At 52.4% G+C, this 14,146-nt stretch overlaps 1 protein-coding gene across 4 annotated transcripts; it reads right to left on the reverse strand.

Moving 5' to 3' along the window:
• Position 1: 1 nt before the first annotated feature.
• Positions 2-13,814, reverse strand: PKIG (cAMP-dependent protein kinase inhibitor gamma). 4 transcript variants are annotated; one of them, XM_085241364.1, is made up of 4 exons: positions 13,248-13,779; positions 8,246-8,310; positions 1,638-1,813; positions 2-884 (listed from the first exon to the last, which is right to left on the reverse strand). In XM_085241364.1, the coding sequence occupies exons 3-4, from the start codon at positions 1,786-1,788 to the stop codon at positions 805-807; spliced, it is 231 nt and encodes a 76-aa protein (XP_085097490.1). In that variant the 5' UTR covers positions 1,789-1,813; positions 8,246-8,310; positions 13,248-13,779; the 3' UTR covers positions 2-804. The 4 variants fall into 4 exon arrangements, with proteins under 4 accessions (XP_085097490.1, XP_085097489.1, XP_085097488.1 ...); XM_085241363.1 differs by lacking the exon at positions 13,248-13,779 and adding an exon at positions 13,023-13,216; XM_085241362.1 differs by lacking the exon at positions 8,246-8,310 and having other exon boundaries at positions 13,248-13,814.
• Positions 13,815-14,146: the final 332 nt, after the last annotated feature.

Below are 14,146 nucleotides of genomic sequence, written 5' to 3' on the forward strand. Positions count from 1 at the left end.
CTTCATACTTAAAGGCTGTGTTGTTTATTCCAACAGCTTATATAGTTTTATCAAACCGTCTTTAACACAAAACATGTCTCCTAAAAGAATGGTGTGAGATCCTACCAGAGATAATCTCAGCTAACAGCTTGCAAAGTTAAGCCTGAATTTCAACAGTCAAAACAGCAAAATGTTTCTCCCCCCACCCCTTAACAATACCTTAAAATGCTAAAACCCAAAGGAAAAGATGCCTGTGGCTGATGCTGCTGGGTCTGTCAGTGGAGCTCATCCACATGGGACTGTGCTTTGGTCCTTCCCGGGGCTGCATGGGTCTGGCCATGGGTGCAGGGCTGGCTGGTCCCTGCTGCTGCCCGCCCTGGTCCGGAGGCCAGCTCAGGGGTGGGATGCAGGATGAGGGCAGTGCGTGGAGAAAACAATCATCTAAACCTCTAACCTACAGAAACAGAATAAATAATAGTCTAAATTTGCAAAGGGGGAAGGTACCTCGGACAGGAAAGTGTATATTATTACTGAAATAGTTTTTTCCCATAGGGGAAAATTGCAGCTAAGGCATCTTGAGAATGGCTCATATCACTACAAACACTGCAGTGTTGCTCTAAGTCATCAGGGATGGGAGCAGAAGTCTTTTGGAGGTGCCAGTCCTTGTGCAGTATCTTGCAGTTCTTGAAACAAAACAGTTGCAGCAGAGGCAAACAAACATGTTGCTGGTCCTGGTTGGCTTTTGTCCACAGATTCAATAACAAATTCTTGCTTAATGTTCACAGCAAGCCCCTCCTGCTACCCCATCCCACCCCCTGTGCACTCTCATGGGGATGATTTGCTTTCTTGCTCCTTTGGTCTTGCTACAGGGTCTCTCTCAGAAGAGGTGCTGGCTTCTTCACTCTCTGCAGAAGGGAGGAGTGGGAGGAAAGCACAGTTACACTCTGCTGAGCACACGAATGATCAGGCATCAACCACAGCTGGTTTTATTCAGCTTGCCAGCTGAAGCCCTGTTGCAGCCCACCTGGAGCCAGATATTCAGCTTAAATGCTCTCAGAGCACAACCCCTTCTCAAAACAGAGTATCTGGTGATTCAGAGGGCACCTCAGTGCTCAAAGGAAAGTGCCAGGACTTTATTTCAGGGTGCATCAATAGAACAGCTCTAAACCAAGAGTCCCTTTCAAAGCAGGAGTGTGCTCTCTGTGTCTAACCTGTAAGGGCAAGCTGCACATGGGCAGCCTGGCAGGTATCCAGCTTGCTTGCTGCCAGCTGAGCTCCAGTTAGTGATTATTGTAGACAGATGCCCAGACACGTGCTGTTATGGACCTGTTTTAGGAGTTACAGCTGGGGTTACAGCACAACCCCCACATACACACTTGATTTTTATGAAGCCAAAGGTGTATCTAATGTGTACTTGGCCCTGAGAAGGCTGTTTCTCAGTGCTTGCTCTTGTTAGAACACCAGTACCCTACAAACCAACCAAAGACAGGCCCTGGACTTGGTGGTCGTGCGCTGGGACCATCGCACTGGTTACAAAAGATCCTCCCAGGTGTCCCCCACCACACCTGGCTCCCAGGGACTTTGCTTTGCTGTAGTGTCAGGCTGCACTCACCCAGGCAGGGTGTCCTGAGCCATCCCCAGTGCCTGCAGCCCCTCACCTGCCCCTTCGACGCCGAGCTCGCCGATGTCCTTGGTCAGCTTGCGCATGCTGATGGTGTTTGCATCCCGCTGGATGTCATGGACAGCATTCCTCCGACCAGCCCTGTCGCAGGAAATGAAGTCTGTGTACGTGCTGGACTCTACCTCCATCGCATCTCTATACTCCTTCAAAATCCTGCAGAGAAAACAGCTTTGAGCTCAAGGGTGCTCGGCCAGCCTTGAGCAATGGCTCTATCTGGGTTAGGTTACGGCATGGAGTTAAATTACAGCATGAAAAAATAGTCCCTGTAACTCTGCTCCCTGTCGGAGCAGCTTTTGAACTCTCAGGTAACGAGCTGCTGCTGGCTCTGCTGTCATCGGCTTTGTCACCATGTGCCTGCTGCTCTGGGGAAGGGGGGCTGCCTTGGATTCAAAGCTCTGCATTTCAGCTTGATGTCAGCTTGGCCTAAGCCCTCCTTCCTCCTCAAATTGCCCTGGGAGCTTTGAATGGAGGCTGAATTTGGCTCTGCAGTGGGAAGGGGTGAACTGACCAGAATTTGTAATCAGGAATAGGGCTCTAGCAGGCACTCACTCAAACGGTCCAGGAGCTCATGAGCTTTGCAGACACTGGGGTTGCATCAGTGCTGCTGTGTTTGTCACATTCATGTGCCAAGTGAGACAACTTCTAGAGAGAAGCAGCACTTTACCCTGTGAAAATCAACCTTACTGCAAGGATTTTGGATCCCTTTGCTCCCTCCTGTGCCAAGCGCAGAGTGCAAAGAAAGACTCACAATGAGCACAAGCCACCAGCCAACTCCTGGTACAGCCTGACGGGTGTTCAGGGCTTCATTTAGCTGAGGGCGTTTGGTTTGGCAGCATGCAGTGCGGGGAGCTGGGCAGCTTTGGGAACATACTGCAAGCATCCCAGTGCCTGGGTACCAGCAGGTCACGTGCTGCCTCCCTGCTGGGAATCCGGTGCTCCTGCTTCCTTCTCCCGTTCACTCAGCCTGGCACCCAGCTTGCTTTTCTGTGTGGAAGCTGGAGATCAGCAGCCCACTTGTTTTGTCCACTGCCCTGCTGGTGTTGTCGATACTTGGAGGAGGAGCTGCTCAGAAACACCGCTGGCTAATGAAAAAAGCGTAACATCTTGCATCCACTTGCTTTTGTGTCACGGCGCTGATGTCCCACTGAGACATTTGTTCAGCTCCTGCACAAACGCTGCTCAACATTGATCTCCCTACCGGGGAAGCCGACCGAACGCACTGAACGACGCACGGACCGAGTGCTCCCGCAGAAGACACCGGGAGATGGCGCCGGAGCTCCGCAGTGCCCGGTGACACGGGGCGGCCCCGCCGGCTCCCGGTGCGCGGCTCTCCGGGCGCTGCCTTTCGGTTCCCCCCGCTCTGCTGCTGCTCGGAGGGGTGATGGAACCGTCGATACCATTTTCAGGGGGAAACCTGATTTTTTCAAGGAGCGTTTTCACGGTTCCAAGAAGAAGCAAAACATATCGGTAGGGTTTAACTGGGGGAACTGTTAGCATCTGCCGCTGACGAGAGCGGATCCATTAGGAGCAGTGTCACTGTGGATGTCATTGAGTGGCAGCTCCCCACACCAGACCCCGCAGTTTCAAGCTCACTTGCCTGGCTGAGATAAGCTCTTTCTGCTAAACCTGCTGTTTGGTCTCAGCTTATTTTTCCAAAATATCTTGTGAGGACGGGAATGAAGCAGGACATACAGGGCTGCAGCAGTGTGAGTTCTGCAGGCACAGGTGTGGCACAAGGATGAGGTTCTGCTGCCAGCCCTGGGCTGCACTCAGAGTCCATCCCCGGGATACCTTTTTGTGAAAGAAGGACACTTTTGAGGTTACTCAGTGCCTCTTTCAAGTGGACAATGGCCTGAAATTACCATGGGAGGGTTAAACTCGACACAGAACCATGCACCCATGGAGGAAATGTGGCCCACATCTGAGTCAGAGGGCTCGGATGGACTCCGCAGGCACCACCCAGCCCCGGACTCTAGTTTCAAAGAAGCCCTTCACATGACGCTGTATCTGCCCCTTGCCTAGGTTAAACTGGAAGCTTTTTCCTCTTACCTCAGACTTTCCTCAGAATTTTGCTCTGCTTCTAACCTGGTTTTGCACAAACTGCAGAAGACTTTTGTGTCAGAGGAAACTCTGTTCAGCTCTCTGTGGCACAGGTGGCACGACATGGTAAAGGGTGCCTTCAAGTCCTGCTTGGATATCCTCACCCCTAGGGCAGCCAGCACAGCACAGCAGGGGCTGTAAGGGAGGAGGTGGGAAGGTTCAACACAGCCGTGGCTTCTCGGCATCGCTTGGCCCCAAGAACCATCTGAGCCCACCTTGTTTCCCTTTACAGAGTGGGGAATGGGGCCGTATCTTTCTTCCTAAACACCCAGGCGATGGGCAGCATGGAGCAGCCTGTGCCTACCACTGATTCTGGAGCCACACAAAGATGTCTCCATTCCTGTGGCACCCAAGGATCATCCCACAGACCACAGCCAGCAAGGGCTGGCAGTGGGATGTTAAGCCCAAGTCCCGAGGGACTGAAGCCCCACACTTACATCCCTGCTGCTGCTGCTGCCCGTTACAAGTGGCCGTTGGGGCCAACAGCTCTGTGCCCATGGCAGGGTTCTGGTTGGAACAGGATCTCTGACGCACAAGGCCAGCTTCTGCTCTCTGGGTGTCCAAGCCAAGGATCAAACTGCTGCCTTTTGCCCCTGGGAAGCATAAAGTCCCCAAAGCCAATCTGAACCTGGCTGTGTTTCTGGGTTGAAATTTCCACCAAGAGGGGTTTGACCTTTTTCTTCTGTTTAAGCATCACATCCCACGTCTCCCTGTACTGCAGACCTGCATGGACAAAGGGCACAGAGCATTTCGGTACCTTCAAGCTCTCCATGCTGTGTCTCTCCCCCTTTCATTCCTGGGTACCTGGGCTATTATTAGCCCAGTCCTGCTGGGGACGGATCCATAACAACAGCAAAACACACCCAGTATCCCTGCTGGGCTTGTAAAATATTTACGGCGTAAGACAGTTCGCTGTAGAGGGAGCCTGGTACAGCACAGAAGCAGCAGCACCAGGATCTCTGTGCTCCCTGCGGTCTGCTGCGAGGTTCCCTGCTGTGAGATCCTCATCCAGCCAAGAGGGAAAAAATCCCGCAGGGCAGAAGTCAGCACTTGAGGTCAGGGGGTTTCCACCAACTGTCTGACAGCTTCCAGATGGAATTTCAGCAAATTTTCCATGGGCTCTGGTCTGGGAACATGCATGAGAAGTTGCACATCAAAGCAGGAGAACTCCATGGCTGGGTTATCAGGATTAAGGAGTATTTTTAGACCTGTGCCAATGCCTACCAGACCTCTCCATGGCCCAAGACCCTCCCATGCACTTGAGCCAGTGCCAGAAATTGGGTGATGCTGTTTGACATCACATCATCTCCATGCACTGCAAGGATTCTTCAAGAACAGAACTTTTAGGGTTCTCCAGAACTTGGTGGAAAAATGTCATTCATGTAGTAGGGGAGGATTTACAGCAGGGAGATGGAAGCTTGGTGTGTAAAGCAGATCCAAAGCTTGCTTTGGCCTTATTTTGCAGTATGAAGATCATTTGAGCACTGGTAGCTCACTACTTAGCCTATGATTTAATGTTTGGGCTCCGGTAGGGGTTAGGACCTGACATACCTTGTGTTTAGCTTCTCCCTCCTTTCTGCCCTTCAGCACATTCTGGTCACAGGGACCCACACCCCTGTCTCTGCTGTCCCACAGTACCTCTGCAGCTGCAGCTCCAGCTCCCCAGGTCATCACCTGGCTCCCAGCAGACACAGGAGATGCCCTGGCAGGGTTTCATGGTGTCAGACAACCCCTAGGACCCAGGGCAGGCTGACATGCTGCAGCAGTCCCAGGGGAGCAGGGAACATTACTCAGCTCCCCCCAGCACACACTGACACCACTTCATTAGCGTCACTCAGCGCTGGCCTGGCTCGCACTCCAGCCTGGCTCACACTCCAGCCTCACGTTGGCTGCACAAGGATGCCAGTTGTTATCCTCCACCATGGGAAACATCACAGTATTCCTTGACAACTGAGCTTTTCCAGGGCTCCTCCCTCCCCTCAGCATCCAAACCTCATCTGCATTATGAGCCTCTTCTGCAGCTTCTCACCATGTTGATTAATGGAAATAATTAGTCTCTCCGTGCATCTGGAGACAGTTGCCGTGACAGCAATTGTATTTGTGTTTGGTTCCCAGGTCGAGCTTGTTTTCCACATCCCACAGTTTCATGGTGTTCCCATGGTGGGCAGCCACAGAGTGCAAGGAGACAGAGCCAGGACAGCCCCCAAATGTGCAGGGTTAGTGACTACCAGCACCTCTGTTGGGGCAGAGCTGGGGTACCCTAAAAGTGCCTTTCCAGCAAAGGGAGCTGAGCCAGATTTGGGGCAGGTACAGAGCCTGTCCTAGGCTATGTGAGCTGGTGCCTTTCTCTCCCATTTTCCCCTCCCAAAGCTCATCCTGATGCGGGAGGACATGACTCTGCATAGAACAGCCCAGTGCCCACCCATGCACTTTTACCCTCGGCGCCCCACAGAGACCCCTCCAGTGCTGCAAAGTGCTAGCTCCACCCCACCACTATTTTTATTCTTACTTTCTCCCCACCTCTTGTCTAACTGCCTTTATACATGAATTTGCTTTTACGTGAGCAAAATCACGGCTGTGTGGAAGATCTGCTAAGGAGTGAAATTTCAAAACAGAATAATAGCAGGCACTTGAAACTCTTCAGCTGTAGCAGTCTCACAGCTGCTGTTGTAGCCACATCTAGAAAAACCTATGCATTGTTCCCACCTGTGATGGGCACAGAAACCCCTCTGCCCCCTCCAGCATGGCTGGGCCATTTGGATCCCCACAGGATCTCCCCGGGAAAAAAAGCCTCTGCTTTCACTTCAGCTTTCCAGCAAAGGCTGGAAAGTACCCAACAGTCCCACAGCTCTTCTGATTACACCAGGCACCATGACCTCCCCAGGCTGTGTCTGGGATGTGCCCAGCACCCTGCAGGCTGCCCAGGTGAGAAAATACTGGTGAACCTGGGAGAGATGAGATGCAGCTGGAGCCTGCCTCCCTGCAGGGCTGCCCTTGAGTATAAAGGGAGGTGAAGAGAAAGCAGCTGCTGGAGAGATGGCTGTTTTGGAGGAAGGTCACTGCTGCTGGGTGGAGAAGGGCCTTTCTACAAACATGGAGGTATGTAGGGCTGGTGGTTTTTATGATACGATGGTGCTGGCAGGCAGGCCCAAGCCTGGCTCTGCCCTGGCCCTGCCTCATCCACCTGTGCAGCCTACAGTTATGCTCACGCTGGGCCTTATGCCCACCTCTGTGAGCCACTATGACAGGCCCTAGAGCCTCCTTAGGGACAGGGCCGTGTCTGCTTCCCTAGCAATAAACCAGGACAGTTCTTAGATTCCTTATACTGAAATGAGGTGGGCTAATTAGAAAAATGGGCTCAGCTCTGTTCCCTGGGGTGTGTTTGACCTGTTATTTGTGCTGCAGCATGCAGGAAAATCACCTGTGTAGCTCACAGGGCTGGCATACTGCTTGCTGACAGTTCAAGCGGGACGTGCAGGAGTTCCAAATGAGCTTGCAGGGAGAGCTGAGCCTTTCCACATGGTTCCACATCTCCCCTCACCCAAAGCAGCAGTCCTGGTGCTGTGCTGCCTTGCTTAGCTCCCACCTGAACAGAGCTCCACCTGTCCTTGTGCACATACCTCACAGTACTGCTGTGGTGGGGGGGGAAGATGTTGGGGCACTGCATTAGATGGGAGCAGCTGCTGAGCCCTGCTGTGAGCAGGGCAAATCCCCTGCGTGCTGCTCATGAGGGATGTGGGATCTCAGGCATGAGCTGAAGTGGTTATCAAGATGTCTTTGAAATAGTGGAGGAGGTACAAAGAGATGCTTGCAGAAGGGAAAGTTTGTAATTAAACAGATTGCCAAGTGTTTTATGGTCCACTGAGATGCTGCCTGGGCATGGACAGACATGGGAGGTCTCCAGCACACGTGGGAAGATGCTGGATGCAGGAGGTGAGCTGCTCTGAGACCTGCAGGGTGAATGTCTGTGCAGCAGTGAGTCCAGAGGTCTGTCACTGCCAGACCTGCAAACACCAGCTCAGTGCAGCCAGATTGTGAGTGACAAGAAAGCAGCAAGGTGACTGAGAGGCTCTGAGCAGCACAGAAGTGAGAGCACAGACAGTCTGTCTGAGCTGGCAGGCTCACCCTAAACACCAGTGTAACAAAGAAGCTCAGCTTTGGGAGTTCCTGCATTTTGATGGGGTGACCCTCTGTGCAGAGTAGGCAGCAGAGAGAGCAGCCACCCACCAGCCAGGGTGGACTGGAGCTGGTGCTGTGACACAGCTTGTGCATGGCTGGGAGGTATGGAAGACACAGCAGGAAAGTCATTACAGCAGAACCACAGGTGTTTAGCAACTCTTAGCAACTTTCTAGCAACTGGTAGTGCAGAATACAGAGGTGGTCAATGACTTCTTGCAAAACAGAAAGGAGAAAATCCCCTTTTCCTTCTTATGTTAAAACTTTTCTGTGAAGGAAGATGTTATCAGTCTGTAGTGGAATCCCTACCTGGTTTAGACTTTCCTTCTGGGCATGATTTCAGACAGGCTCCGTACACAGCAGGGCAGTGGCTTCTGGGGAAGGAAAACAATAAGAAAACAGTGTCTGTGCTGGTGTTAGGATGCATAAAGCTCAGTGGCTCTTCCCACCACCTGTGACAATAACAGGGGAGGGATCTGGGGGTAGTGAGCATCAAGAGGAGCAGTGAAGGGCTTTTAGGGGTTGCACTAAGTGATTTGCTCTGCTGGATCTAAGAGCAAAACCTGCCCAGAGAGTTCCCTTTTGGTTTTACTTCTCCTTTCAACATCTTGATGTGGGTGTACTGGGGCACACAAGCACCTGACTGGCAACACAGGAAGGTTGAGGGGTTCAGTGCTGGCAGTGGGAGTACAAACAAATATTCATTTGCAAGCCCCATTGTCATTTAAAGAAGTGAAACTTCCACGTCAACTGCTTTGAGGCAGAAGGGGAAGCTTGTATGGTGCTGGCAGCTGCTTTGGTTTGCCTTGTTGCTCTGCGCACAGCTGTGCCTTCTCCCTTGGTCCCCAGGCCCCTCTCAGACATTTCCTCTGTGGCCTTAACATCTGTGGGTGACTTGCAATCTCCTGACCTGCAGGGCCCAGCCAACAAGACACTTGCTTATTTTAGCAGCTGTTTCAGCTTTAGGACATGTTGGAACGTCACGGACTGCTGCTTGTTTTTTATTTCTTGCTTCCAGGGACAAATATTAGCAGACCAAAAAGCAAGAAATTAACCATTTAAGAATGCAAGCAGTAGCTCATTCAGCAGTTCTGCCTACTCTGAGCTGTGGATCACTGTGGCTGCAATAATTCATCACTTTCCAAACCAGGTCAGATCTACAGCCTTCCTCTTTATTCTTTGGCCCACTTCTAAAACTTGCTCATAGTTGGAGCCAAACATTGCTCACTGGCTCCATCCCTGCTTCAAGGACAGGGCACTTGCTGCTTTTATATGTCACTTTGCCCATCTGTTAAGTGGAACTATTAATACTCGCCTTCCTCACTGGATGTTTCGCATATCTGTAAGGCTTTGAAATCTGCAGATGACGGGCTTACAGAAGTGGAAAATCCTAATGATGATCATGACAGTATCCAATCAAAGATGCAAGGATTTGACAACATGCTTTTGTTATTGTTTATTCCACTTATGGGGAAGTGCTTGTTGGAAATGCTGGACTGGAAAAGAAAGAGCATTCTCTCAACTCTGGGAATATGCATTACCCCTTTGGGGTACCAACCGGGAAAAACAAAAGCAGGAAGGAGGAAAGCGAGCTTTGAAAATCCTTGATCCTTTGTTTCCCTCCTTTGTCTTCCTGCCTCACTCTGGCTCCTGTGTCACACAGCCCAAACACTTAAAGCTCTGGCATTCCAGATGAGTTGCAAAACATCTCAGAATCCACAGACCTGTGTCAGGAGATGCTTAAAGCAAATTGGAATGAGGATGCTCTGAACTAGAAGAGCCATCACTAAGCAATCTTGATGGGCTGTTTGGGAAGCCCCCTATTCTCTCAAAAGAGCTGATTTTGGAGAGAGGAACCCTTTGGCAGCTGCTCTTCTCCACCCCTGCAGCCCCGGCCTCACAGCCCTAGTTGAGGATTTTGGAAGTGGAATGCCCCGCTCATCTGCTGCTCCATATTCCATCCACCCAGCCCTGGGTGATGGGCAGAGCTGCAAGGACCCAGCGTGGGCAGACTCCCTTAAGCAGAGAGTGTGGGGGCTTAAGGATGATGCTGAGGCTAGCTGCTGCAGTGGGACTAAAGCGGGGTGGGTGTAACTTGTCAAGAATGATTCATGTTTCTTTGATGCATTATAGGACCAGATTAGGCACTATGGATTATAGGCACCTATGTGGAAATGTCCAATGAATAGCTGCTCTTCAGCAAAGGCGTTGCCATCAGCATGGTGCACATATGAGATCCAGATTGCCTCTGCCTTTTTTCAGCTGTTACCCCAAAAGAACATGTATATACACAAAACAAATGCAGTTATCATCACTTTGCTTCAAAATGAATATATGCTCCAAGAAGCTCGGAGTGCTTTTTGGCAGAATTCGGTGTCTTGTACAGCAGATGTTATGGTGCTGCTTTCAATCCAGAGAGGAAATCCTTTTTGATTTTGCCCAAGGTGATGGCAGCAGACAGAAGATTGTTACCTTGACTCACAGGTAAACATCAATCCAAATGCATCACTGATTAGCCTGGGGGCTCCTCCCTGGGCAGACTGAAAGATCATCTCATTTGGTATCCTGCCTCCAAATACAGCTGGTATCCTTGGCTCAGAGGTGCAAGAAAACTCGTAATTATGATGAAATATTTTTCATTAGTTACTAATTGCCCTAAACGAGGAGGTTGTATAATTCTTAAAATGTAATATCCTTGTAATTACAAGCAGAATGATCTGTTATCCAATAAAATGCCTTCTGAACTCCTACTGCCAGTGATATCTAGAGGCACTGAGCACCACAGACTAATTACACTTTGTGGAAAGAGTAATCGCAGTAAAGCTGATGACTCTCTGGTGGGGATGTTTGGCTTATTACATCATTGCAAACATCAACAACTGTTGGCATTTCAGTGCTGGCCTGCTCCTATGGCAGCAGGTTGTGGCTAGCAATGTGCAGGCACGGAGGAGCCAAGCAGAGCACTGCACCTCTCAGGGCTGTGCTGGGAAGGAAGGCATTCAGGAATACGCAGAGCAAACCAGGAATGAGCGGTGCAAAGGCTTGAAAGGAAGTGCATGTTTTGAAATGGGGGAATAAATGGCTCATAGTCCAACACTGCTGCTCTTGCTCACGTCCTGGGCTGAGTCTTGCAGTGATGTCTGTGCCTCTCTGTCACTGCCGTTGGGAGGAGCTGGGGACAAAGTGCGTGAGCAGCTGACCCTCCCCATTGCACCGGCTGACACTGGTAAGCCTGGGGGAGCACCTCCCTTCATGGGTTGGCTAGAAGCATGTTGGTCGTTATTTCCTTCTCTCATCCTCTTTAAGGAATGGTTGCTGTGCTGGAAAGCTTGTTGTCTGGATTGGTCTGTGTGTATGGCTTTGACTTGAAGAGTAGCTTAAGCATGTGGAGCAACATCCATGCTCAGGCTTTGAATGTGAAAATGAAGATCAAAACAGAGTGGCACAGAAAGGGCAAATAAAAAGCTGTGGTATAGCTTCTGCTGCTTCTTATCACCTTGCAGATTGATCCCCTGGTTCTGCTACAGACCTGTATGAACCCAGGAGAACCACCTGATTTGTGCCTGGCCCCTGTACGATGGGGTAACAGTTAGCATTTGGTTGGAGGGATCGGTGCTGTGATAATTGGTCCTGAAAGATGGGAGTCCCAGAAAATGGTAACAACCTGGAAAACGTTTTTCACAGCTGTTTTTTGGAGGGCAGGGGTGTGTGTGTGCGCGCGTGCATGTGTGCATGCATGTCTTCAAGGAGGCTCAAAAGTACATTAGCTTTTCTTTGGTAGAGGAGAGTAAGGGAAAGGGGAAGCAAAACAGTGCTTGCTAGCTCCTTTTAGTCTTTACACCTGGTCAGAATCAGCCACTGTGCGTACAGAAATAAGATGGAAGATGCAGGTCTATGAATGTCTTTGGGTTTTAGTGTTTCTGCTATGCTGCTGCCAACCTATGTGCTTTACTGCAATGAGCTCCTGTTCTTTGAGGGATTGGAGCCCTGGGTCCTGTCCTGTGCTCAGGATACTTTAAGCTTTACTGGCAGAGCCATGTTTGTAAGTGGCCATTTAGTCTGTATCTGTGCTACAAATGAATTCAGCTGTTGGGATCCCTGGTGCACCCTCCTTCCCCAAACACTGTTCCTCATTACAGCAGGCATATAACAACTTCTCAGACAGCTGGAAGGGCCCACCTTGCTTGTAGGGGACCACCCAAAGCACACTCAGAGCCACCCCAAGAGCCGTGCTGACTGTGGGCAAGTACAGCCCAGAGCCTGAGAGGCTACACGCTCCCTTGGAGCCGTCCTTTCCCTTTCTGCTTCTGTGTCTCCCCCAGAGCCCACCTGACACTGGCACATCGCCTCCTTGCTTGTCCCCTCATCTCAGCCACCACAGGCATTACCCCCAGAGAACTCAGCCGTGCGTGGCTTTCGTTCTGTGTGTGCGTTTGCCCCTCTGACACAACGGGAACGTTTCCCAGCCATCCCTCCAGGAGCGATGCGTTGCGCTCCCTCCCAGCTGCCTGCGGGAGAGAGGAGAGCGACACGCAGCTCCGAGCCGGAGGAATTTTCAGAGCCTCCTGAGAATACCACCACACAGCAGTTCTTTTTTTATCCCGCTCTTAAAACACTTGCTAGAGAAGCTGGATGCCAGCGAGTCCCCAAGCCTGCCTACATCGCGTTTGTGAGGCTCTCGGCCGTGCCAGGGCTCGGGGCAGCCCCGAGTGGCCGCGGGCACAGAGCCCAGCGGCTCTCGGACGGACACCGCGAGCCCCTATGTCGTAAGAGATCCCGTCTGGCCGGTTTCTTAAAATAAACGGGCGAAGGGCAGAAAGGATGCTGGAAGTCCCCGTGGGGGTCGCTGAGCCGCCGAGCATTCCTTAGTGATCGCGAAAGCCGCTCTCCCAGCCGCCCCTCCGCAGCAAACGAGGAGCGAGGCGACTTCCAAAGCGAAACGCAGCCCCGCCGTTCAGCTCACGGCTCGCACGGAGCAAAGCAAAGCCCCGCCGCGGGCAGCCCAAGTTACGTCCGCAGAAACCACCCACCCGCATCCCCCGGCCGAGCGCCTGCCTTCGCACCCCGCTCCCGGCGCCGCACTTACGGGTCCCGCTGCCTCTGGAGGAGCGGGGCTGGAAGCGGCGCTGCGGGGCGGCAGGGATGGCTGCGGGCAGCTCCACGCTCGCGGCTTCCTCGCGCCGAGAGCCGCTAAATGAAGTTGCACTTGTGGGGCCGAGGGGCGTGTTCTGCTCCCCGCCGGGTGAGTCCCTGCCTGCTGTAATCCAATGCTCGGCCCGATGATGTCAAGCGGCCGCCGCTCGGCTCCTACCTTACGGGCGGCGGGAGGGATCCGTTTCCTCCTCGCGGGGATCTTTGTTTAGCTGCGCATTGTAACCTCATCTCCCGGCAGCTGCGTACGCCCCAACATCCTTCCTTCGGTGTCCGGCTCCGGCTGCCGGGAGCTTCCTCGCCGTGCTCCAGCTGTCCGACAGTGCCGGCCCGCCCCGCACCGCCCTGAGCCTTCTGTCGGGGCCGTGGGCTCCACCGCACGCGAACCGTCTCGCAGGGAGCTGTGTACGCGTCTTTCTGGCGTGCTTTTTGCACTTGAAAAGCGTGCCCCGTGCCGGGTGAAATTCAGAGCTGGTGACGGTACCTTAATGTAAGAGGAAGGTGTTTGGGGCAGGGCAGCCCGGCGTGCCAAGCAGCTGCCTCTGTGCCCACCCTGCTGGCAGGGCTCTCAGCAAGGGGGAGAGGAAGTTCTGTCCAGGAGTGTCTCCTTGAGCGGTGTCGCCTCTCTGTGTCCCAGCTGCCTGGGAGATGGCAGCAGGTGACAGACTTAGGCACAGCTGACGGCAGTGCCGTGTCCTCTGTCCTCTTCCAGCACAGCCCTCCTGATAGTGGACAGCTGCAAGCACTCAAGTGGGGCAGATGCTTTCTCCTGCTTTGCTGGCCCAACCTGGAACCAGGGCTCGTTAGGACTAATTGCTTTGCCAGCAGAATGAAGGATTTTTTTTTTTTTTTGCTGTAAGGATGCTATGAGCCTTGTACATGGGAGAAGTATGCATAAACTTGGCTGGAGCCAGGGGAGGTCTGACTGTAGGGTGAGCACACAGCCTGACACCTTGCAGGGCACCAGGCAGCTCCTTCAGGAGCCCTTCTGCTGCTGTCTGCCATCAGCCCTCTCCTCTTGGCCCGGTGCCGCGTGCCTGCAAGCTGCCGCTGGTGGCA

Source organism: Meleagris gallopavo, chromosome 22, assembly GCF_905368555.1.
Source record: "Meleagris gallopavo chromosome 22, MGAL_WU_HG_1.1, whole genome shotgun sequence".
Taxonomy (NCBI): domain Eukaryota; kingdom Metazoa; phylum Chordata; class Aves; order Galliformes; family Phasianidae; genus Meleagris; species Meleagris gallopavo.